At 49.1% G+C, this 23618-nt stretch overlaps 1 protein-coding gene across 4 annotated transcripts in view; it reads left to right on the top strand.

Annotated features, from left to right (window-relative positions):
- TEP1 (telomerase associated protein 1) overlaps positions 1-23618 on the top strand; it is a 40483-nt gene that overhangs the window by 8650 nt on the left and 8215 nt on the right. For all 4 annotated transcript variants that reach the window (XR_003513049.1, XM_027553432.1, XM_027553434.1 and 1 more), the window contains exons 3-39: positions 100-282; positions 566-700; positions 2120-2281; positions 2660-2821; positions 3152-3226; positions 4673-4797; positions 4978-5135; positions 7613-7722; positions 8081-8171; positions 8387-8573; positions 10342-10510; positions 10877-11035; positions 11208-11285; positions 12546-12673; positions 12988-13047; positions 13950-14108; positions 15076-15252; positions 15424-15544; positions 16106-16230; positions 16481-16594; positions 16691-16808; positions 16957-17151; positions 17274-17449; positions 17535-17691; positions 17801-17980; positions 18387-18479; positions 18750-18882; positions 19023-19173; positions 19424-19557; positions 19743-19831; positions 20108-20222; positions 20975-21215; positions 21394-21517; positions 22433-22557; positions 22674-22773; positions 22979-23134; positions 23279-23491. Coding sequence is in view for 3 of the 4 variants with exons in the window: in XM_027553432.1 (XP_027409233.1) it covers positions 100-282; positions 566-700; positions 2120-2281; positions 2660-2821; positions 3152-3226; positions 4673-4797; positions 4978-5135; positions 7613-7722; positions 8081-8171; positions 8387-8573; positions 10342-10510; positions 10877-11035; positions 11208-11285; positions 12546-12673; positions 12988-13047; positions 13950-14108; positions 15076-15252; positions 15424-15544; positions 16106-16230; positions 16481-16594; positions 16691-16808; positions 16957-17151; positions 17274-17449; positions 17535-17691; positions 17801-17980; positions 18387-18479; positions 18750-18882; positions 19023-19173; positions 19424-19557; positions 19743-19831; positions 20108-20222; positions 20975-21215; positions 21394-21517; positions 22433-22557; positions 22674-22773; positions 22979-23134; positions 23279-23491 (5178 nt within the window). In the remaining variant the exon portion in view is untranslated. The remainder of the gene's footprint in view (positions 1-99; positions 283-565; positions 701-2119; positions 2282-2659; positions 2822-3151; positions 3227-4672; positions 4798-4977; positions 5136-7612; positions 7723-8080; positions 8172-8386; positions 8574-10341; positions 10511-10876; positions 11036-11207; positions 11286-12545; positions 12674-12987; positions 13048-13949; positions 14109-15075; positions 15253-15423; positions 15545-16105; positions 16231-16480; positions 16595-16690; positions 16809-16956; positions 17152-17273; positions 17450-17534; positions 17692-17800; positions 17981-18386; positions 18480-18749; positions 18883-19022; positions 19174-19423; positions 19558-19742; positions 19832-20107; positions 20223-20974; positions 21216-21393; positions 21518-22432; positions 22558-22673; positions 22774-22978; positions 23135-23278; positions 23492-23618) is intronic.

The raw sequence follows: 23618 nt of genomic DNA on the forward strand, positions 1-23618 counted from the left end.
GATGTGGACTCTTCCTAGCCCTGGATGTTTCTTTCAGCTCTCTGTCTGTTTGAGGGGCTGCCGGTGTATGCTGGGATTAATAACTGCCACAATCCCCAGGGTCGATGGTCATCTTCAGGAGAGAAAAAGCCAGAAGAGAAGGAATGGGCAGAGGCTCAAATGCCTTTTTATAGACTAAGCTTGGGAGAGGAGGAGGAGGTGGAGGAGCTGGCCTTGAAGCTCACCTCTGGGGACTCTGAATCTCATCCTGAGCCTACTGAAGAAGTCCTTCAGGAAGTGAAGGTAAAAGTTCCGGAGCTGGGAGAGGTTGGTGGTGGTGGAGGGGAGGGGATGAGGAAGGTGAGAAGAATGGTCACCAAAGGCTGATCCAGATCCCCTCCATGGAAAGAAGGGGCAGGAGCTCTGGCGTTTCACTTGCTAAACGTCTTTTCAGACCTCTTAGCCAGACAAACATCTTCCTGAATCTGGGTTCTTTTTCTCTGTCTTTGACATTGTAAGTTGGCCTGAGTGGATGCTTAAGTTGGTCCTTCTGACCCCTTTCTTCCCTCTCTTTCTTGATTCCCAGATGGTTCTCATGAGCTTTCTGTGTTCATCGCTGGTGGCAAATGTAAACAGAAATGATGCAGCGTACTCTACCCAGGCTTTCCTCCTCAAAGTCTGTAGCGAAGTTGCCCGCTTTGAGCCTGAATTTGTCCTCAAGGTATTGTGATGTGAAGGAAGGGATGGGAGTGGGAAGCTAGGAGGAAGGGAATTTGGTTATGGTGTATGAGGGGGATGGTGGGCAGATTCGTATTAGGGGTGGGAGGAGCTTTACTTAGGAAGACAGTAGGATCTTTGGGTGAGCCTGAGGCCCAGTCCCTAGGGTTCTCTGAGGAGGAGGGGAAGAGAGGATTGAGAAAGAATATACTAGGGTTTGTTTATTTAGTAAGTTCAGTTCAGTTGAGTCACTCAGTTGTGTCTGACTCTTTGCGACCCTATGAATCACAGCACGCCAAGCCTCCCTGTCCATCACCAACTCCCAGAGTTCACTCAAACCCATGTCCATCGGGTTGGTGATACCATCCAAACATCTCATCCTCTGTCGTCCCCTTCTCCTCCTGCCCCCAATCCCTCCCAGCATCAGGGTCTTTTCCAAAGAGTCAACTCTTCGCATGAGGTGGCTAAAGTATTGGAGTTTCAGCTTTAGCATCATTCCTTCCAAAGAACACCCAGGAATGATCTCCTTTAGGATGGACTGGTTGGACCTCCTTGCAGTCCAAGGGACTCTCAAGAGTCTTCTCCAACACCACAGTTCAAAAGCATCAATTCTTCAGCGCTCAGCTTTCTTCACAGTCCAACTCTCACATCCATACATGACCTCTGGAAAAACCATGGCCTTGACTAGACGGACCTTTGTTGGCAAAGTAATGTCTCTGCTTTTTAATAAGTACACAGGCTAAATACACAATGCCTTGAGGGCTATACCAAAAGATATAATGATACTTGGATCTGGCTCTTAGGGCATGTGTGGTATTGTTAGGGAAACCAAAGCAATCCCAGATATTATGTAAATGCAAATGGAGTAGTAGATAGTAAATGTCTCAGAAGCAGAGAAAAGGGGGAAAATATTTCCTATTAGACTTTGGAAGATGGCAGGATAAATCAGCAGTCTGAAAAGTGAGAGGTCTTCCAAAGAGGGAAAGTGAAAGTGAAAGTATTAGTCACTCAGTCATGTCCAATCTTTGCGACCCCATGGACTGTAGCCCGCCAGTCTCCTCTGTCCATGGAATTCTCTAGGCAAGAATACTGGAGTAGGTTGCCATTCCCTTCTCCAGGGGATCTTCCCGACCCAGGGATCGAACCTGGGTCTCCTGCATTGCCGGCAGTTTCTTTACCGTCTCGACCACCAGAGAAGCCCTCTAAAGAGGGAAAGGGTTAAACGCCCTTAAGTGGGGGTATGTAGATTATGGGCTAGATTATGGAGCATGTAGAATGCCAAGCCAAGAAGCTTGGACTTTACAGACAATATGGAGGGCTCAGGAAAGGTTTTATGCAGGCAGGTTAGATAAGGAAGTTAGTTTATGGCACGATGCAATGAAGAGATGGCTGAGAGGCCAGCGCTACCTACTCTGTTCCCTAGGCATCTCTGTACACCAGGCAGCAGCTGAATGTCCGGGATGTGGCCAACAAAGTCTTGGCCATTGCTGCCTTCCTGCCACTCTGCCGCCCCTACCTGCGACGGTACTTCTGTGCCATCGTCCAGTTGCCTTCCGATTGGATCCAGGTAGCCAGGTTCTACGAGGTATGGCATTCAGTTTCCTGAGCTTGGATTCTCACTTGGTTCCCTTTCCTTTGCTCACTGCATCCCTGGAGAAAACTCTCAGACACTTTGACCTGCTGTCTCAAGCCCGGTGCCCAGACAGGACAGTTTCTTGCAGTACCAGGCTGGGTTGCCCAACAGGGAGGGCGTGACTCAGAAGGGCTGGGCGGAGTTTGAGAAAAATTGGTGTTACTCTGGACCTCGTGTTTACAGTGAAGAGGAGACTCTGAGGAGTCTGCTGACAGGTCCAGGACCACAGAAATTGCCGTTGTTGAGCTGGGCCTGGGAATTTGTATCCTGTGCTGTCACTGAACCCCATGAAGTGGTCTCACCCTTGATGGTTTTTCATCTCTTTGACAGCTCCTGTGCAGAGAACAGGAAGACTGTCTCGCACCCCTGCCTGCCTGCCTGCGTGCTGCGATGAGGGACAAATTTTCCCAGTTTGATGAGTACCAGCTGGCTAAGTACAACCCTCGGAGGCACCGGGCCAAGCGGCGCCCCCGACGGCCACCCCGCCCGCCAGTCAGTCCCTGCCTCAACCCTGGTCATTTACAGCCTGGCCCCTTTTTCCCTAGAAAGTTGGCGGGGGTGGGGGGGGGAGGGGCAAGGTGAGGGAACACACTGATTTCCCCCCAGCCGCCCAACCTCCTCTAAACAACTGACATGTTTCTACCACCAGGAACAGAGGGAGTCAGAGAAATGCAGAGGAGCTGAGTAGAGCTCAGGCAGCAGAGAGCAGGGCCCGCCTCTTTCCCAGCCGCTTCCTTTGTGATAGAGATGGGCTATTGGAATGGGTCTCTCTAGGGACAACCATCACCTCCCTTTTTGAAACAGTTTCTTCTGTCCTTACAGAAGGAACATACATTTTCTGAGACACAGACGTATTTGCCAAGGTTCATTTGGCATATTCGAGGTGAACAGAGGATGGTGAGTGCCTTTTTCTGGGGTTCTAAATGTACATGTACAATCTTTTCTCAATTAATACTTAGAAATGGAATTCCATTTGGTCTAGAGATACTAGTAGTGGGTGTAGTAGGCACATGCCAGTGTCCTTGGAATTCTCAGCTGTGATTCTGGGGCTTTGGGAACACTGGGAAAGGCTCCTTTTGTTTCCACTTTGCTCTCCTTGGTGTCATTCTTTACTGACAGAGGTCACGTCCAGCTGGATAAGTGAGTTAAAAACATTATGGAATCTCCACCTTCCACAGGAATTTAAAAAAATAAGCCAAATAAAAAATTTTTATTTTCGTTTTTACTTTAATAACAAATTAGGCACTAGTCTTAGTGGTTAGGGCTTCCCAGGTGGCGTTAGTAGTAAAAAACCATCTGCCAACACAGGAGACATAAGAGATATAGGTTCAATCGTGGGGTCGGGAAGATCCCCTGGAGGAGCGCATGGCAACCCACTCCAGTAGTTTTGCCTGGAGAATCCCGTGGACAGAGGAGCCTGGTGGGCTACGGTTGCCATAGGGTCGCAAAGGGTCGAACACGACTGAAGTGACTTAGCATTCGCACACACACACGCTTAGTGGTTAAGAGCGTAGAATCTGGATCCAGACCACCTAGTTTTGAATCCCACCCCATCCCCACTCCTTAGTTGCTGGCTGTGCAACCTTGGTCAAATGACTTACCTTCTCTTGACTCATTTTCCTCACATATAAAATGAATCGGATACTAGCAGGACCTACTTCATTGGGTTCTTTGTGAGGAGTAACTAAATCAGTTACTGTATTTAAAGGATTTCTAACAATACCTGGATCTGAACGATGATATCATATTCATTAAAATAAGATTATTAGGGAAATATGTTAGTATTACAAGAAAACACATCCTCAGTTGGTCCACTGGTCTTTTGATCCTATTAATATATCCCAAACTTAGCTCTTCTAAGATAGAAGACTCTGAAAGCCAGCTGCTTTCATTTTTTAACTCCTCACAGCTTACATTGTGCTCCAGTTGCATGCTCCAAGTCTCAGACATTTGTTCCCCAACCAGGGATTGAACCCATGCCTCCAGCAGTGGAAGCATGGAGTCTTAACCACTGGACCACCAGGGAAGCCCATCAATGATTTAAATAAGAGCTGCTTTCGCTCTCTCTCCCTCTAAGAACCGGCTCGTCTCTGTTTAGTCAATCCCCATCTTGCTTTTCACAAGCCATTCATCCATTGTTAACTGTTGGTAGTCCGACTTGTGTAGATGAAACACAGTGACCCCACACACCTACTCAGAAGTTCCTGCTGCTGAAGAGTTTTACTCTTTAGTCCTGTTCTTTGTCAAATCTAGGTGTAGAATGGTCTTGTTTTTTGTTTTTTGAAGAAGATGACCATGTTATAGATTGAATGACCCCTGTGGGACTTGGGAATATTTCCACAGTTTGAGACAACCTATGGTTCAGTGTCAGAGAAAAAGAGTGAGCAAAGGTTCACCCTGAAGAAGTTGGTACGGAGACTGCACATCCATGAGCCTGCACAGCTTGTCCAGGCCCTGCTGGGCTGCAGGTGAGAAGATGCACACTCCAGCTGGATAACCCCTTGACTCTTCAGCGCCCATAGCCCCAGTCCTTATAGTTTGATCAGACCTGGCCTTAACCGGGACTTATTGGCTTTGACTGACTCACTGTTCCTTTCCGAGTTATTTTCAGATGCCTTTGAAATGATGTTTTTCCTTGTCTGTTTCAGATACCCCTCCAACCTACAGGCCTTTTCTCGAAGCCGCCTCCCAGGGCCCTGGGATTCTAGCAGAGCCGGGAAGCGGATGAAGCTCGCTCGACCAGAGACCTGGGAGCGGGAGCTGAGCTTACGGGGAAACAAGGCCACCGTCTGGGAGGAACTCATCGGTAGAGTAACCTTGACTATCACACTCCCTTCCTGTCTTACTCACTCATGCTTCTACATTTTGGCCCCTGAAAGAGAAGTTTCCATGGCGTGGTGCAATTATTCTCACTTGGTAGTTCCATCACTGGAAATGATTGGATTTAACAGGTCTGCCACTGACCACACCAAAGTGGCCAGTGGCCTCTGCTTTGAATAGCACTGACATCATAGGAAGGTCATAATTTCAGACGTGATTAGGTGATATGTTAGGTGATATAATACAAGCCTTTATCAATACATGACAAAAGCATTACCTTCTCTCTGATATCCCTTGTGCAATATCTGTGTCACTCTTCCAGACAAAGTAGGACTGGGACATGGCACATTGAAATCTCCACCAAAGCCCATTTTTAGGACACAGATGTTCTAGGTCATATGCCCACATGAGTAAAAATAATTCAGGTGGGGAGGACCAAGTTACTCTCAATCTCTTTTCTTGCTTGTTTATTTTTAACTATAGAAGGCCCTTTTTATTCCATGTTTTCTTTTACTTCCTCCTTCATCTTTGAAAGTTTAAAATCAGCTTCTTTCTGTCTGACTGTAGACTTTTTGCCTGCTTGAGGGTTTCCTGCGTTTGTTTGTTTTGTTTTCGTTTGTTTTTTGGTTGACTGTGTCAGGTATTAGTTACGGTGCGTGGGGTCTTCCTTGCACCCGTAGAATCTTTCATTGTGTTGCACCGACTCTCTAGTTGTATGCAGGCTCAGTAGCTCCACAGCATGTGAGATCTTGGTTCCTTGACCAGGGATTGAACCCGAGTCCCTTGCATTGCAAGGTGGACTTTTATCCGCTGGGCCAGCAGAAAGGACCACCAGAAAGTCCTGGCTGTTTGAGTTTTATGGACTTCATATTTTGGAGCTTCAGAAACCCAAGCTGGCTTTTCTTTTTCTGTGAGCTGTCATTTATAGATTGTACTCAGGGCAGACCAAATAGCTCAGCCGCTTATCATTCCTCTCACTTTGTAATTGTCTATGACAGTGTATATATCAGAATCACATGAGAATTAAAACACAAAAAGACACACACACACACACACACACACACACACACACACACACACGCTTGACAACCTTTTCCCCAACATTTGGTACGACTTTGGTTAGAGTGGGATAAAGAGACCTGGATGGCAGCTAGCATGTTTTGGTGATTCTAGTATGCATCATCTCCACTTCCTCCCTCTGACCCTGAAAATTAAAACTGTGTCATTTATCTTGGTTGAGACAAATGCCCATAATCTAATCCAGTGGTCCCCAGCCCACTGGATTATATATTGCAGAAAGAATTTTGGGGATACACCAGAATATATGTACATGTATTTTTAAAAATTTTATACATGTACTAATAAATTGTGTACTTTAGGAACTACATAACTTATATAAATATAGATATGAAGATAAATGTAAAAAATAAAGTATACAATATAAGATAAAATATAACTAGATATACAGATCCCTCTTTGGCCCTCAGAGGCTCATTAGTAACTCATTAACAATTTTTTTAGATTGAAATCAGTGAACTACTTCATCTATAGAATGAGTATTCATTTTATATTCTAGTGTATCAAAGAATATGATATTGAATTTAATTTCTTATCAAATTGATCAGTATATCTTTCATATATAGCAACATTTGAGCAAAACTTATGAGTTGACAAAGGATGCAATAGTTCATGACTTGTCACATATCATTTACACTGTGTATACAACTTAATTGTTGTATACAATCTAACTCAGAAGAAGACTTATGACTGGAGAACCACAGGACTTCCAGGAGGCTGAAAGCTTTCTAGCTATAGTTCAAATGAGACTTATATAACCTTAAAAAAGGTACCACCACTTTCCTAATGAAGGCTGTTGATGGTAGAGCTAGTGACTGGGATGTGGTTTGGGGCCTCATAGGCCAGGCCTGTAATGTGGTCTGAGTGTGGTCTGAGGGTTTTGCAGGGGTACCCAGGAAAAATATCACACCTCCTGTTTATGTCTACCTTTATCTAAAGAGTGTTTCCAGTATTTACTATACAGATTGAACTCCTGTAATCACTTAGTCCATGTTACATGGTTGCTAGTACTCCATGTATATAATTTATGAGATTACACTTGGAAATTTCTCTTTTAGCCATCTAAAAAGTTTGGAAATCATTATTGTAGAGAATGTATTTTGCCAGTTAAGCCCAGTCTCAGGACTGAAGCCAACAAAGTGATGACCGAAGTTGTTTGTTGAAATAGCTAATTCCATAAACGTACAGATTTTGCTCCAAGATCAGGCAACCCAATTTTTATCTTTCCAGACCTTTAAAACATTTTGTGGACAATAGATCACTTATTAGTACCTCATTTCCTCTAACATGCATATTCTCCTTGGCCTCTGGTCATCCTGCTCTGATCTCTGACCTCTCTCATTCATCCTTTGTTTGCTTTTGCCACCCTATGTCTACCTTCGGCAGACAGTGGGAAACTCCCCTTCATGGCCATGCTTCGGAACCTACGTAACCTGCTGAGGGTTGGAATCAGCGCCCGTCACCACGAGCTTGTGCTCCAGAGACTCCAGCATGCTGTACGTGTGAGGGGCGGGGAGCCAGGCTTCTCCGAGTGGCTGGGGAAGGTCATAGCCACTGTGCTGTTTGAGAACTTTCCTTTTTATTTTCTGAGATCATTTCTGTGATTTAACTCACTTAGGAGGGAGTCTGATATAAAAGAAACAGGGAACTTTCTGTTACTTCCTCTCCTTTTTTCTTTCCCATAGTCTCTCAGGACATCTATTCTTTTCTACCTTTGTCTAATATCTATTTTGTCCTTTCCCACCTTCCCACAGATCTAATAGAGGGGGTATCTCATCTTCCTGGCCCCTGAAGCCTCTGATGCTCCCCATCCCTCTTGGTCCTCTGCTCATGACCCCTCTTTTTGCTTTGTAGAAGACAGTGATCCACAGTCGGCAGTTTCCATTCAGATTCCTTAATGCTCATGATTCCATCAATGACCTTGAGGCTCAACTCGAAAAGAAAGGTAATATCTCTCTTCTTCCAACTCCTGTTTATCTCTCATGTCTGAGAACAGATGAGATAGCAGCACTGGTATTTTCAGCCTCTTACTTTCCACTCTCAGTGTATGGGGTGGGCAGAGGTCAGACACTGGCCAGCCTCCTCAAGACAGCATTGATGGGAAGATAAGAGGAGGAAATAGAAGCTGCCTAACTCAGATACTTACCTGTTGCCACCCAGAGTTGCCATTTCCTTCCAACACACAACTGATAAAGCAGATAATAATTAAAAACACAAAATATGGCAAGAAGCATGCCTATTCCTGGCAGTTTCGCCAACCAAGCCGTCGGGAACTTCGGACAGCAATGATGATCCCTGTGATATATGAACAGCTCAAGCGGAAGAAGATGAAAATACACAAGGCCAGGTGTGTGTGTGAGTATGTGCTATCTGGGAGCAAGGGGTGGGCATGAGAAGCACCCTAAAAGGGCTTGGAAGTCATCTTGAAACCCCAGCTTTTATTCTGTGAAAACATGCTTGTCAGTCTCCCAGCCACTGAAACTTGACTGTTTCCCATCGTCTTTTGCATAGAAAACCTAGTCTTTAACTTTGTCCTGCAGAGAGATAGTGAAACAATATCAGTGTTTGGCCTCCACTGTAGTATCTGTGGTTGCTTATTGGTTTCTGTGGACTCTGTCAGCCTATGTGGCATTTCCCTTCCTCTTTGTACCCGATAGTGCCTCTCTACCTATGCTCTGGTTCATACTCGTCTTTCTTTTTCTTCTCTATCTGTTTCTTTTTCTTTTTGTTTCTCTCTTCTGTGTATTTTCTGACCCATTCTCTTTCCTTTCTCTTTTGATACTTATAAAGATTGTTATCCTCAAGCAGACTCAAAGATAGGTATAAAATTGGTTCTGTAAGCTTGATGAATTTCCAGAATTTTGTCCTTTTAGATACTTCTTCATTCATTTTCATTCAAGACAAATGCAGGTCTCATCTAACCTTCTAATAGGACTCAGTGGCCAGGACTCACCTGAATCAGTGGATCAGTGGCTGAACACAGGGCCATTAAAGAATTAAGCTGAGGGTGTAGTCCTAACAGTATGTCTTTGCTGGTCAGTTTGGTAGCCACCAGCCACATGTGGCTCTTGAGCACTTGAAATGTGACTAGTGGGAACTGAGATGTGCTGGATTTTGAGGGCAATGTGAAGAAGGATGCAAAATATCTCATTTTTAATTTTTGTATTAACATGTTGAAGTGAAAAATACATATATATATATGTACATATGTACATTAGACTAAATTAAATGTGATATTAATATTTCCTGTTTCTTTTTACTTTTTAAAATGTGGCTACTAGAAAACCTTATATTACATGTATAGTTTCAATTTCATTTCAATAATTGTAATTTATTTCTACTGGATAGGCAATGGTAGAGACTGCTGGCTTCTCTAGATTAAAAAAATGATGAAAAAAATTAAACATGTAATGAGAATAACATAATGGACTCCCATTCAGTGAAAAATCAAGATTTTACCAGCCTTCGTTTCCTGATCCCTCTCTTTTCTTTTTTTGAAGATGTTTTTAAAAACAAATGCCAAATAATATGATACATTTTCTATCATTCCCCATATTTACTAGCTGGAGCTCTGAAAAGAACCACCCTCTGTGAACTAAAGCTATTTAGTTACTTTGAAATAGAGATTGTCTTGGAAAGGTGGGATGAATGTTTCTTTTTCCTTTAATTGCCATTTTTCAGATTAAGAAGTTAGTGTTTGTTCTTCAAATTGCAATTTAAAAATAAGCAGCAGTTGGAAATTTCCTGGTACTCTGACTACTGGGGCCAGTTTTGTCCCTGGTTAGGCAACTCATATATCCAAAGCTGCCCTGCACAGCCCCCACCCCCCAAAAAAGTTGCAGTTAAATCTTGCTTCATGAAGTAAATATGGCTTGATGTGGTAAGCATGGCAAGCAGTGTCTGAGAGTGGGTCTACTCCATGGGATGGATTAGCAGAGTCCTGTAGAATGGGGCCAAGGGAAGTTCTGTCCTTATTTTTTCTACTGACACTGGAGACGGGCTGTGGATGGGTGCAGACTTAATACTTGAGTGGCAAGTTCTCATCTTCCCGTTTGCCTTCAAGTGGCAAACAGAGAAGCCCCTGAGCCCTCCGTCTGTTTCTTTCCTGCCTGCAGACAGTGGAAATGTGACCGTGAGATGCTGGCTCGGTATCGACAGGCCCTGGAGACAGCTGTGAACCTCTCTGTCAAACACAGCCTGCCCCCACTGCCAGGCCGCACCCTCCTGGTCTATCTGACAGATGCCAGTGCAGACAGAATCCTTCCCAAGAGCAACCCACAAGGGGTAAGACACTCCTGCTCGGCAGGCGGATTCTTTACCACTGAGTCACCTGCGAAGCCCATCTATTTTTGTGGGGGGAGTATTTATTTATTTACTTATGTGGCTGTGCCAGGCCTTAGTCGTGGCATGCAGGATCTTTAGTTATGGCATGTGGGATCTACTTCCCTGACCAGGGATTGAATCCGGATCCCCTGAATTGGGAGCGTGGAGTCCATCACTGGACCACCAGAGAAGTTCTTGAAACTGTCTCAGTTGGGGACTTTGTCCACTTTACTCTAACCAGTAGAGACATTTGGTCTCCAGATTTGGGTGGGCAAAGTGGGTTCTAAAATAGGGGAGCCTATTTCACCCTGATGCTTGTCCAATCAGCCCCCTCTGAACTATGTGCTGCTGTTGATTGCCATGATGATGGTACGGACGGAGCAGGTGGAGCTTTTGCTGTGTGGAGGGGGCATTGTGAAGACTGCTGTGATTAAGGCAGAGGAAGGCATCCTGAAAACTGCCACCGAACTCCAAGCTCAAGTCCAGGTCAGACTCTCACCCCTTCCTTGCAAAACTGCATAACTAGACAGAGGCCTGGGAACAGCTAACTTCAGGAAAGGCTCGGATCTACTCAGATCTGAAGATTAGCCGTCTACAGTCTTTGTTGTTTACTGACCATCTCCTGTGCGACTGCATGACATGAGTTTCTTTCCTTCAGAAGTCAGATGAAAGCTGTGAACAGTCCCTGACTACTCTGGGGAAGCACTTGCTGTCTCTGGCTACCCAAAGGGTCCCTGTGAGTACTGCTCCTTCCCTGAGAAACCCTCCCTTTCTCCACGTTTTCCTCCGCATGGATGTTTCTCATTTTTCAAAGCTTCTTTGTAACCTATGCACAATACCCTGATGACTGCAACCCCCTACTCAGTGGTATGCTGGTAAATATTTTTTTTTATGCTGGTAGATATTTGCCTCAAATAGCAATCTGGAAAAATCATCTTGGTTAATAGCTTTTGCTATTTTCCATGGTGTGAATACTTCTTCCATGACTGATTTCAAACTACCCACGTGCTTTATTGACCACAGAGTTAGAAAGAGTTGCTCAGTAGCACACCTTTGTATAGTAATTCTATAATGTGTATAATATGGATGTAAATAAGGTCAAGAGTATTTAATGGTGAAATGTGGTAAAATAATTAGGAAGTGATGATGTTTTAGTATTTATTAACATTGTTTTTAATGTAATTTATTTGACTGTGAGCTTATACAATTTAATATTTAATGGTGGCCATATTTAACAGCTGGCTCACAGAATTCCTATAGGTTTGACAGTCAGCTTTTGTGAGCCTAAATGTGCCAGCTACTCACCACCTCTACCCCAAATTCCACTTTATTTTTTATTTTTGTTAAAAATTTAATATAATTTTTAAAGGTTACTTTCCAAATACAGTTATTATAAAATATTGACCATAGTCCCCATGTCGTACAATACATCCTTGAGCCTATCTTGTACCCAGTAATTTCTGTCTCCCACCACCCCCCCACCCCTATATTGCCCACCACTGGTAACCACTAGTTTGCTCTCCGTATGTGTGAGTTTGCTTCTTTTTTGTTTTATTCTCTAGTTCGTTATATTTTTCAGATTCCACACATAAGTGTTAACATATAGTGTTTGTCTTTGTCCCGTCTGACTTATTTCATTTAGCACAATGTCCTCCAGGTCTACCCATATTGCTGCAAATGGCAAATTTTCCCTCTTTTTTATGGCTGAGTAGTATTTCATTGTGTGTGTGTGTGTGTGTGTGTATCACATCTTCTTTATCCATTCATCTGTTGATGGACACTTAGGTTGCTTTCATATCTTGGCAACCCCTACTCCACTTTGATGCTCTTCAAGTCAGGGTGCAATGACTTTTTGCACCCTAAGTACACTCCAGAAAGGCCATTTACACCCACCTCAGAGCTCTCCTAGTTCCTCTGCCCTCAGAGATCCTGTCTCTTGATATCCTGAGCTCTTTGGCACCTCCCTCGTCTCAGCCCCTCCCCTTTCATCTTACAGGTGGACAGGGTCATTGTCTTTGGCCAGACTACAAATGAGAAACTGATAAATGCAGCCAAACAGCTCTTCTGGCAGCATGTGAATCCCAAGTGCCTCTTTGTTGGTGTTCTCCTAAGGGCAAGTTACCTGTAAGGGCGCTCATGTTCCTTGCTCAGTGCCGGCAGATAGTGATCCATATTTCCTGTCTATCCCTACTAAAGCTTGGGATACTCCCACTCTCTAGGCCCCTTCCCATTTCTGCCTCTTACCTCTGTTGCACTTCTAGTGCTAGAACCTTCTCTGAAGTCTTCAGCCTGGCCCCATACCCCTTTGTGACGGTCCACCCCAGTTCTAGTCTAGCACGGAACCCTATTAAAGGTGCAGAGGTGGGGGTGGTGGGGGCAGTGACTCTATGTTCCTGGCACTGTTTCTAACTGCTAGTGACTTCTTCTTTCTTTGGCAGATGTACCGATTTGAATCCCAATGATGTGACACTCTCAGGCTGTACTGATGGGATACTGAAGTGAGTATAGCATGGACATTGGAGAGGTTGGCGGCTTTGTTAGAACATCTTTTAGAGATTATCTGTGGTTTCTGCTCTAACCACTTCATTTTTTAAGCACGATAAAAGATTATTCTGCTTTTACAGCTGTCTAGGCATGGCAGCAACATGATATTACAGGTACCTGGTCATCTTCTATCTGTTGCTCTACCATTTTCAAATACTCTGCTTCTACTTTATAGTTCAAGATGGCTACTACATCTCCAGCCATCATTTTTGTATTAATCTAGTGGGAAAGGAGAAAAGGGAACATAGGAGATTGTACTGTTTGCTTTTAAGGGTACAACTCAGGAGTTTGTCCCATCATTTCTATTCATTCTCTGAGGGCTCTGTTCCATTCCATTTCAGAGGAAATACCACGTTAATTTTATTTATTTATGCCTGATCTACAGAAATCTTTGTTTGTTTTTCTGTCCGCTATCAGGCTTCCAATTTATTTGTTTTCTCCTCTGCTCTTTCCTTTGGATGCCACCCATTGCCCCATGTTAGGAAGCCTCATGCTCCTCCCTCCCCAGGGAGTTTTCATGGCTGGTACAGAGCTAATCAAGCCCAGAGCTGATCAACCTTAATCTTTACATCTTCAATCAGCCCAGTTGCCCCTGGTCCAACAGAAAGCCTGTGATAACCATGCACACAGAAGGGGCTATATCTGGGTTTCTTCTCTGTTCCCTCATTCCTCTGGTTCTGCTTCCTTCCTTATTTTAATCTATGTTTACTCTTCATGGTAATCTTCCTAAGAACCTCCAATTAACTGGTTGACCTAATTTAGCCATATCTTTGTCCCTTGCCCCCTCGGAGGACCTTCCTGATTCCCTCTCACTCTGCTATTTTGTTCTCATTTATTTTCTCACTCTTTATTTCAGGTTCATTGCAGAGCGTGGGGCCTCCCGGCTTCTAGAACATGTAGGCCAAATGGACAAAATATTCAAGATTCCACCACCCCCAGGGAAAACAGGGGTCCAGTCTCTCCGGCCACTGGAAGAGAATACTCCAAGCCCCTTGGCTCCTGTTTCCCAGCTTGGGTCAGTCTGTTTTTTATGCCTTTGTGAACTGGGAGAGGCTTTAGTCGAAACCTAGAGAAACTCAAGTGACTGAAATTCTGGCTGTTGAGATGCTGCTTGCTCTATTGTTGAGGAACATTTCCTCTTCCCAGGCAGGGGTTTGTCTAACACAGATGGTGAGCATGTCCCTTACTGTACTAGGGAGAGGGGGCTAGAAGGTGAGGCAGGCAGTGGGCACCAGGGCTCAGGCAGAGGGCTTCGAGGCATGGGCCGGGGCCTTCTTATCTTGGCTTTGCCAAATAATAGCTGAAGTTTGGGCTAGTTGCTTGATGTCTTAAGCTGTAGTTTCTTTCATTTATTTATCTTTGGTTGCACTGGGTTTTTTCATTGCTGGGTGGGCTTTCTCTAGTTGTGGCTAGTGGGGCTATTCTCTAGTGGCTGTATGCAGGCTTCTCATTGTGGGGGCTTCTCTGGTTGTGGAGCATGGACTCAAGGCACACATACTTTAGTGGTTGCGGTGTGTGGGCTCAGTAGCTGCGGCTTACGGGCTCTAGAGCATGGGCTCAGTAGTTGCGGCACACAAGCTTAGTTGCCCCATGACATGTGGAATCATCCCGGACCAGAGATTGAACCTGTGTCCCCTGCTCTGGCAGGCAGATTTTTAACCACTAGGCCACCAGGGAAGTTCAAGCTGTAGTTTCTTGATCAGTAAAATGGAGAGAATGATTGTGCTTACCTCACTGTGCAACTTGGGCCCATATCATGGGCAGGATAGTAGATGCATAATAATCATTGCTGACACAGGAGGGGTACATGAGAAATAGCCAGTGGGATTTAATTTCCAGACTCTGCATTTGAGGTTACAAGCCTGTTATTCACGGAGGCCAGTTGGATACCCCCTGCCATCTGTTGTACCTGGCTCAGCAGGGTGAGGGGTGGTCACAGCCCTGTCTATGGGGTGTGGGGCTGACCCCTGATTTACTGGCAGATGGCGAAGCATCCGGCTTTTCATTTCCTCCACTTTCCGGGACATGCATGGGGAGCGGGACCTGCTGCTGAGGTCCCTGCTGCCAGCACTGCAAGCCCGAGTGGCCCCCTACCGCATCAGCCTTCATGCCATCGACCTGCGCTGGGGCATCACTGAGGAGGAGACCCGTCAGAACAGGTGTGGAGGCTGCTGAGAAGAGGGGCTGGGTTGGAGATGAGGGGCTTGAGTGGCAGTAGGGATGGGGCTGCAAGGATGGCTGAGGGCTGTGGGCCAGAGGTGCTCTTTGGATGCTATGGGATGTGAGCTGGGCCGTCTCCCTGACATGGTGCTCCCATAACCTTCCTGCAGACAGCTGGAAGTGTGCCTCGGGGAGGTGGAGAACTCGCAGCTGTTTGTGGGGATCCTGGGCTCCCGCTATGGCTATGTTCCCCCCAACTACAGCCTCCCTGACCATCCTCACTTCTGCTGGGTAAGACAGACATGGTTGGGGCAGGGGCGGGAGAAGTCACGGTGTGTCTAGAACCCCGGGACTCTGCACAGGCAGATCCTTGAGACTTGAAGTGAAACACAGGCAGAAGGTTCTGTGAGTGACCAAGTCCTAGATAAGGGAATTCCTTTGGGAAACACCTCTGGGTTGGCCACAGGATGCGAGAGGTAGGCGGTCGGTCTGATTAGGCTTTGCCATCTGACAGAGCTGGGTTCTGATCACTCTTCTGTCATTGTGAGGCTTAATGGAAAATGGTTTATACTAATCTAGATTCAGCTTCTTCCTATATAAAGGAGAAGCAGTGATGTCTACATTTCAGGGTTATTATGAGAATCAGAAATCTATTTCAAGAAGGCTCAAAAAATGTTCAAATTGTGAGAGGCGTTCAATAAATCTTAGCTATTAGCTCTATTTTTACTGGCTAGTATCTGGAGAGAGAGGGGAACATTACTGAGGTGAAGGGCCCTGGGTCATGGCAGGTCTCACGGGAGGGGATAGTGTGACCAGGACTGAACCCACTTGCTCCCTGCCCTCTCCCTGCAGGCCCAGCAGTACCCTGCAGGTCGCTCTGTGACAGAGATGGAGGTGATGCAGTTCCTGAATCGGGGCCTCCGTCTGCAGCCTTCTGCTCAGCCTCTCCTCTACTTCCGGGATTCTAGCTTCCTCAGGTACCTCCACAGAAGGCCAGATAGGCTCAGTGGGGGTGTCTTCTCTCCTTAACGTTCAGAGTACAAGAAAGGGTGCCTAGGATGGAGAAGCAGGAATCAGAGAGCTTGCCTTGCAGCTGAAGGCAGGAGATCTCTATTGGAGCAGTTTCTTGAGGAGTTTCAGGGAACCACAGCCAGGTCTGGTGGCTGGCGGTGGAGAGATGCTTTGGTCTGAATCCAGCCTCACTCTTGGGGTGTCTTTGGTGGTCAGCTCTGTGCCAGATGCCTGGAAATCAGACTTTATTTCTGAATCTGAAGAGGCTGCCCATCGGATCTCAGAACTGAAGAGCTATCTGAGCAGACAAGAAGGAATCACCTGTCGCAGGTGAGCTGGGAGAGGTAGGGAGCACCTGCCTGGAGAGATGTGATGAAGGGTGGGCCAGGCCTGCTCTGATCCTGCTTGTGCTCACTCTGCCCACAGATACCGCTGTGAGTGGGGCGGTGTGGCAGCTGGCCGGCCCTATGTCGGGGGGCTGGAGGAGTTTGGGCAGCTGGTTCTGCAGGATGTGTGGAGTATGATCCAGAAGCTTTACCTCCAGGTCAGCAGGAGTGCTGGTGGCCAGGGGAGTGGAGAGGGGGTAGGATGGTCCTGGGTGGGAAGTGACTTGGTGGGGGTGCTGTAAGTTTTAGGCCTGGGGTCCTGAGGAGTGTGGAAACATAGACAGTCACTGCCCCATGTGCCCTCAGCCTGGGGCCCAGCCGGAGCAGCCAGTGCCCATCCCAGATGATGACTTGGTCCAGGCCACCTTTCAGCAGCTAAAGAAGCCGCGGAGTCCTGCCCGACCACGCCTTCTTCAGGACACAGTGCGGCAGCTCATGCAGCACCAGGGGAGGCTGAGCCTGGTGACCGGGCAGTCAGGACAGGGCAAGACCGCCTTCCTGGTACAGGGTCCCAGAGGCCTGGACAGGAGGGAGCGAGGGCTGTGTGTGCTCAGGAGGGCTAAGGAGGTGGGGCACCGGAAGCTGGCGTATGTGACCGTGTTTTCTGTTCTCTTCCCCCTCAGGCATCCCTTGTGTCAGCCCTGCAGGCTCCGGATGGGGCCACGGTGGCCCCCTTAGTCTTCTTCCACTTTTCAGGGGCCCGCCCTGACCACAGTCTTGCCCTCACCCTGCTCAGACGCCTCTGTGCCTATCTGCATAGCCAACTGGAGGAGCCAAGTGCCCTCCCCAGCACCTACCGGTGTGTTTCTCCCCGACCTAGACCGGCCTGTTGATAGCCCCTCACACCACCCCCGCTGACGCTGGCCCTCCCCCTCTGCACACAGGGGCCTGGTGTGGGAGCTGCAGCAGAGGCTACTGCCCAAGTCTGCTCAGTCCCTGAGAACTGGCCAGCCTCTGGTGCTGATCGTCGATGGGGCTGACAGGTTGGTGGACCAGCGTGGGCAGCTGATCTCGGACTGGATCCCAAAGATCCTTCCCCGGGTGAGTGTGAGAAGGAGGTGAGGTGGGATGAGGTAGGGAGAGGGGCTTCTCCAACAATATTCTCCCCGCTCTCCTTCTTCATCACTACCCTTTTGTCCAAATCTCACAGTGGGTGCACCTAGTGCTGAGCGTGTCCAGTGATTCTGGCCTAGGGGAGACCCTTGAGCAGAGTCAAGGTGCCCACGTGGTGGCCCTGGGGCCTCTGGAGCCATCTGCCCGGGCCCAGCTGGTGCGAGAAGAACTGGCCCTGTATGGGAAGCGGCTGGAGGAGTCACCGTTTAACAACCAGGTTGGGTCTAGGCTGGCGCTGATAGATGTGAGGGGTGAATCTGGGACCTATGAGACTCTGAGTGCTGAAGCTACCAGCTGCCCCGCACAGACCAGCTCCTTCATTTTCTCAGGAAGTCTGTGCAGGGGAAGAGGATTGTGATTGCTGATAATATTACCTGGTCCTTTTCCCCTGGTAAATGTCGGTTATCTATCTGGGTGGGCTGAACCAGCGGGTGTGGGGGGAGAGTGGAGCGAGCTGGGCAGAGCAGTGCCGGGCAGAGATAGCTGTGTTCTGAGTAGCACGGTGGGTCTCTCCCCTGTGGGGGCTCTCAGAGGAGAAGCTGCCCTGCACTGGGCTTGGTGCCCGAGTGGAGGGCAGTGGGCCAGCTCTCTGGTCCAGTGCTGAGTCCTCTGAGTCTCATCAGATGCGGCTGCTGCTGGTGAAGCGGGGGTCAGTGCTGCCGCTCTACTTGCGCTTGGTCACCGATCACCTGAGGCTCTTCACGCTCTACGAGCAGGTCGGTTCAGGATGTGAACCCTCACTTCTCATCTTCTGTATCCTAACCCCATTTCCCATTCTCCATTCAACCTCTTCATCCGCATCCCTCACCCCTTCCCACCCTCCTCCTTTGCCACTCCTCATCCACACCTCCAACCTGCTTCCCTCCCACCGGTGTTTCCTTTTCATCCCTTCCCATGCTTTTCCTTGCTGCCCCATCTCCTACCCACACCGAAGCTGCCTCTCCCCTTCTCTGCGCTGACGGAGGCCGTTCGCGCTCCTCCCCCAGGTTTCCGAAAGGCTCCAGACGCTGCCGGCCACCGTCCCTCTGCTGCTGCAGCACGTCCTGGGCACCTTGGAGCAGGAGCATGGCCCCGACGTCCTTCCCCAAGCCTTGGCCACTCTTGAAGCCACACGCAGCGGTCCGCGCTTGGAGTGGGCTCAGGGGTTGGACGACCTTGGTCGTATTGGGGTCTCAGCAAGCTGTACAGGGAGTGATTAGGGATTAGGTGGGGATGGGTATGCTGCCTGGTTTAGGGCCTCAGTGACCTTGGGTTTTCAGGTCTGACCGTGGACCAGTTGCATGGAGTGTTGAGTGCATGGCGGATTCTTCCCAGGGGGAGCAAGAGCTGGGAAGAAGCAGTGGCTGCTGGTAACAGTGGGGACCCCTACCCCATGGGCCAATTTGCCTACCTCGTCCAGAGTCTGCGCAGGTACAAGTGCCCCCACTGAGCTCCCACTGACCTGTGCCTCCCTGTCTTTGAGGCAGGGCCCCATGTGACCCTCTTTCTTCATCCTCTTCCTCTCTTGGTATAGCCCCTGACACTTGTCTCCAGACCCTGCATGGCTGTCACTCAAGTTACCACTGTTGGAGGTGGGACTGGGAGCCCACCTCTGTGCCAGACTGCTCACTGACAGCCCTTCTCCCACTTCTCTTGCCTTCTCTCCCAAACATGGGGTCAGTTTGCTAGGGGAGGGACCCCTGGAGCGCCCTGGTGCCCGGCTCTGTCTCCAGGATGGGCCCCTGAGAACGGCTGCCAGGTGTCGTTACGGGAAGAGGCCAGAGCTGGAGAAGACAGCGCACCTCCTCACTGCAGGTGACTGCAGCCTGGTTAACCTCCGGGGCACTGAGCGTGGGGCCTGGCACTCCCCATTGGCTGGCCTCCTCACCTGCCACCCCAGTGAGGGGATGGCTCTCACTGTAGCCTGAGGAGTGTGATCTTTGGAGATGCTTCAGGGCCGAGCTCATCTCAGTGTCTCTTCCTGTGACCCACACCTGCAGCTCAGCTCTGGAAGACGTGTGACCCTGATGCCTCAGGTACCTTCCGAAGGTGCCCTCCAGAAGCCCTGGCAGACCTGCCTTACCACCTGGTTAGTCCCCAGAGCCCATCGGCACCTTCTCCCAAGGAACTGCTGTGGCCGTTCTGAGCCCCCTCTTCCCCCAGCCACCACCATCATCCCCACAATCGTTACCCGCCTTCCACACTCTCTGTACCTCTCTTCTTTCAGTTTTCCAGCCCTCCTCCTTCAGGTCCTTTGTCCCAGCTCCTAAGTCTAAGTGTCAGCTGCACAGGCAGGGTCCAAGACTAGACTGTCCCTCCTCACCAGCTTTGTCACATCCCTAATGAATTCAGTCTGACTTTCCAGCTCCAGAGCGGGAACCGTGGCCTTCTTGCCAAGTTCCTCACCAGTCTCCATGTGGTGGCTGCACACTTGGAACTGGGTCTGACCTCTCAGCTCCTGGAGGCCCATGCCCTCTATGGTGAGATGAGTTACGGGCTGGAGTCTTCTCCAAGCTGTGGGGTCCTGGGTGTGTTCGTGGGGTCCTGCTCAGAGGGAGGTGTAATGGAAGGAGCAGTTGATTTCTATTCCAAGGTGAAAAATGCCATGAGTGTAAGCAAGTGATTCTTAGGAGACCTTTTACTCAGCTGTCTTAAATCTTAGTGGGCATAAAATTACTTGGGAAACTTGTTCAAATTGCTGATACCTGGGTCCTCAGATTTGGTTTCCTAGGTCTAGAGAGGGACCCAAAGCTTTGCACTTAAAAAAAAAAAATTATTTACTTATTTATTTTTGACTGTGCTGGGTCTTCATTGCTGTGTGGGCTTTTCTCTAGTTGCAGTGAATGGGGGCTACTCTCTAGTTGCTGTGCATGGGCTTCTCACTGCGGTGGCTTCTCTTGTTGGGGAGCACAGGCTGTAGGGCACATATGCTTCAGTAGTTGTGGCTCCCAGGCTCTAAAGCACAGGCTCAATAGTTATGGCCCACGGGCTTAATTGCTTTGCGGCATGTGGGATCTTCCCAGATCAAGGATCGAACCCCTGTCTCCCACATTGGCTGGTGGATTCTTTACTACTGAGCCACCAGGGAAGCCCGGCTTTGTAATTTTAACAGATGTGCCTGATCTGGAACCGGAGGGCCACACTTTAAGACTTAGCATTTTGGACACATCATATGATTGGCTTGGTCCTGGGGTTCATGGGGGTCAAGGCTGACTCTGCATCTCTTCTCTAGCTTCCTCAGTCCCTGGCGAGGAACAGAAGCTTCCTGAGGCTGATGTTGCTGCATTTCACACCTTCCTGAGGCAGCAGGCTCCCATCCTCAGCCGGTACCCACTGCTCCTGCACCAGCAGGTAGCCAACCAGCCTCTGGACTCGCCTCTTTGCCGCCAGGCCCCCCGACTCTCCCAGCGACAGCACCTCCAGTGTATGCTGCATTGGCTTAATAAACCTCAGACCCTGAAGCACCAGCAAAGGTAAAACCCTTGACCCCAGATGCTGACAAGCCCTGCCAGAGAGCGAGCTGCAGCCCTCTCTGAAACTAGAGAATAAAGAACAGACCAGAGTCACCAGTAAGATGGGACTTCAGGCACAGAAATGCACATCCTTCCCCTGGTCCCTCATTTCCACCTTTTCTTGTTATTTTTTCTGTAGCTCCAGCCTATCCCTGGCAGTTTCCTCCTCCCCAACAGCCGTGGCGTTCTCCCCTAACGGGCAAAGAGCAGCCGTGGGCACTGCCAATGGGACAGTTTACCTTTTGGACCTGAGAACCTGGCAGGTATGACACTCAATATGGGGCAGAGTTTACCTTCAGAAAAGCCTCCCAGCCTGCCCCGAAGCCCAAGACAAGACAAGCCTACCTGTTATCACCCTGTTTGATTCAGCAACTTTACTTTCACATCAGATCCCAAGGGCTTGGTCAAAAAATGAATCCTACAGCAAATTCTTGCTCTGTACTTTCCTTTGAAGGCAGTGTGTACTAAGCACTGCAAGAAACACAGGACTTAGGACATTGTCTTTGCCCACCAAGTGGTCAGTTTTGTTGAAATTTAAGGCACAGAAGGTTAAAAAGGGAACCAGAACGTGGCCATGTGTCATAGATAAGAGCTAAGTGAACTGTGCAGGTAGTAGAGGACACAGGATGAGAAGGGCAGGTGTTCCAGGTTGAGTGTGGAGCCTGGGCACAAACATTGGGGGGAACGTTTCCTTAAACTGCTGGCAGTGATTGCAGTGGAGTGTAGGTAAGGGAGGGGCCGAGTAGATGAGGCTGGAGAGGTGGGCCCCACAGCCACAGTCACTCTCTCCTCTTCCACCCATGTCAACCCATCTCCCCCATATATATGTATGTGTATAACGTCATTCCCAACTCAGACCAATCAGAATCTTCTGTGACTTGGGGATAGTTATGGGGTTTGAAATGGGGGAGACGATGTGACCTTACTTGGATCATGAGGTCCCACTTAAACCTGTTTGAGCTTGGCCTGGGTCTGGAGTGGGGCCCAGAGCTTTGCACTTTTCACAGGTGTCCCTGTGTGGGGCCAGAGGGCCATAATTTGCGACTCAGCAGGGACTGTAGAGAGCCAAGGGCTTTAGCCCTTCTAGCCATCGCCTCATTCCTGGTTGGGGCTTGGGGGAGCCGGACATGGGGTGGTCAAGGGAGTGCCCTGAGTGTCTTACCCACTTGCTGTCACAGGAGGAGAGGTCGATGGTGAGTGGCGGTGATGGGGTTTCCTCTTGTTCATTCCTCTCGGACAACGCCCTCTTTCTAACTGCCTTTGATGGGCTCCTGGAGCTCTGGGACCTGCAGCACGGTTGTCGGTAAGGGGTCCCCGTGCTTGGCGTGAGGGCCCTCCCTGTTTGTTGGAAGCCTAGGGGGAAGGGAATGAGGAGGGAGGCAGTGGCCAGGGGACCCTGACCTTATCTCCCTGGGGTAGGGTGCTCCAGATCCAAGCTCACCAGTACCAGATCACTGGCTGCTGCCTGAGTCCAGACCGCCGGCTGCTGGCCACCGTGTGCCTGGGTGGAGGCCTGAAGGTAACAGCCAGGGGCCTGTGGTGGTGAAAAGGGCCCTAAACGTGGCATCAGCCCCATGAAGTGGCTCTCTCAGTGGGGCAGATGCTCTGACTGCTTGGCCTGCTGAGGGCTGGGGAGTGGACGAGGTGGCCCCTGGAGCTCTGGGCCCAGCAGCTCAGGGGTCTATTCAGCTTCCCGTGTCCTCTTTCCCTTCTCTCTCCTCCAGCTGTGGGACGTAGTCCGAGGGCAGCTGGCCTCCCAGCACACCTGTCCCAAGCCCCTGAACTGCGTTGCTTTCCACCCAGAAGGACAGGTGATAGCTGTCGGCGGCTGGGCTGGCAGTTTCAGCTTTTTCCACGTGGATGGGCTCAGAGTCACCAAGGTGAGAGGAGCTAGGTGTCCCTGTAGCGGGAAGCACGGGAGAGTGGAGTGGAAGGTGGGGAATGGCAGACACTTGCATCCTGGCTCACTCTGGGTTTGGGTTGAGAGCAGGCCCTGCCATTCCAGTTTCTATCTCTTCGTGTAGGAACTGGGGGCCCCGGGAGCCTCTGTCCGTACCTTGGCCTTCGGTGTGCCCGGGCGGGTTGTGGCTGTGGGCCGGCTGGACAGGATGGTAGAGCTGTGGGCCTGGCAGGAGGGGGCACGGCTGGCTGCCTTCCCTGCCCACCAAGGCTTCGTTGCTACCGCCCTTTTCCTGCGATCTGGGTGCCAGTTACTGACGGCTGGAGAGGACGGCAAGGTCAGGTTACCGAGAGCTGGTGGTGGGCTATGAGGAGGGGGCGGCAAAGGCATGGAAATATTTGTGTGAGGGTGGGACCTTTGTCGAGGAGTCTAGAGGGGCTTGGCTGGAGAGCTACAGGGAGAGG

This window comes from Bos indicus x Bos taurus, chromosome 10, assembly GCF_003369695.1.
Source record: "Bos indicus x Bos taurus breed Angus x Brahman F1 hybrid chromosome 10, Bos_hybrid_MaternalHap_v2.0, whole genome shotgun sequence".
Lineage (NCBI taxonomy): Eukaryota > Metazoa > Chordata > Mammalia > Artiodactyla > Bovidae > Bos > Bos indicus x Bos taurus.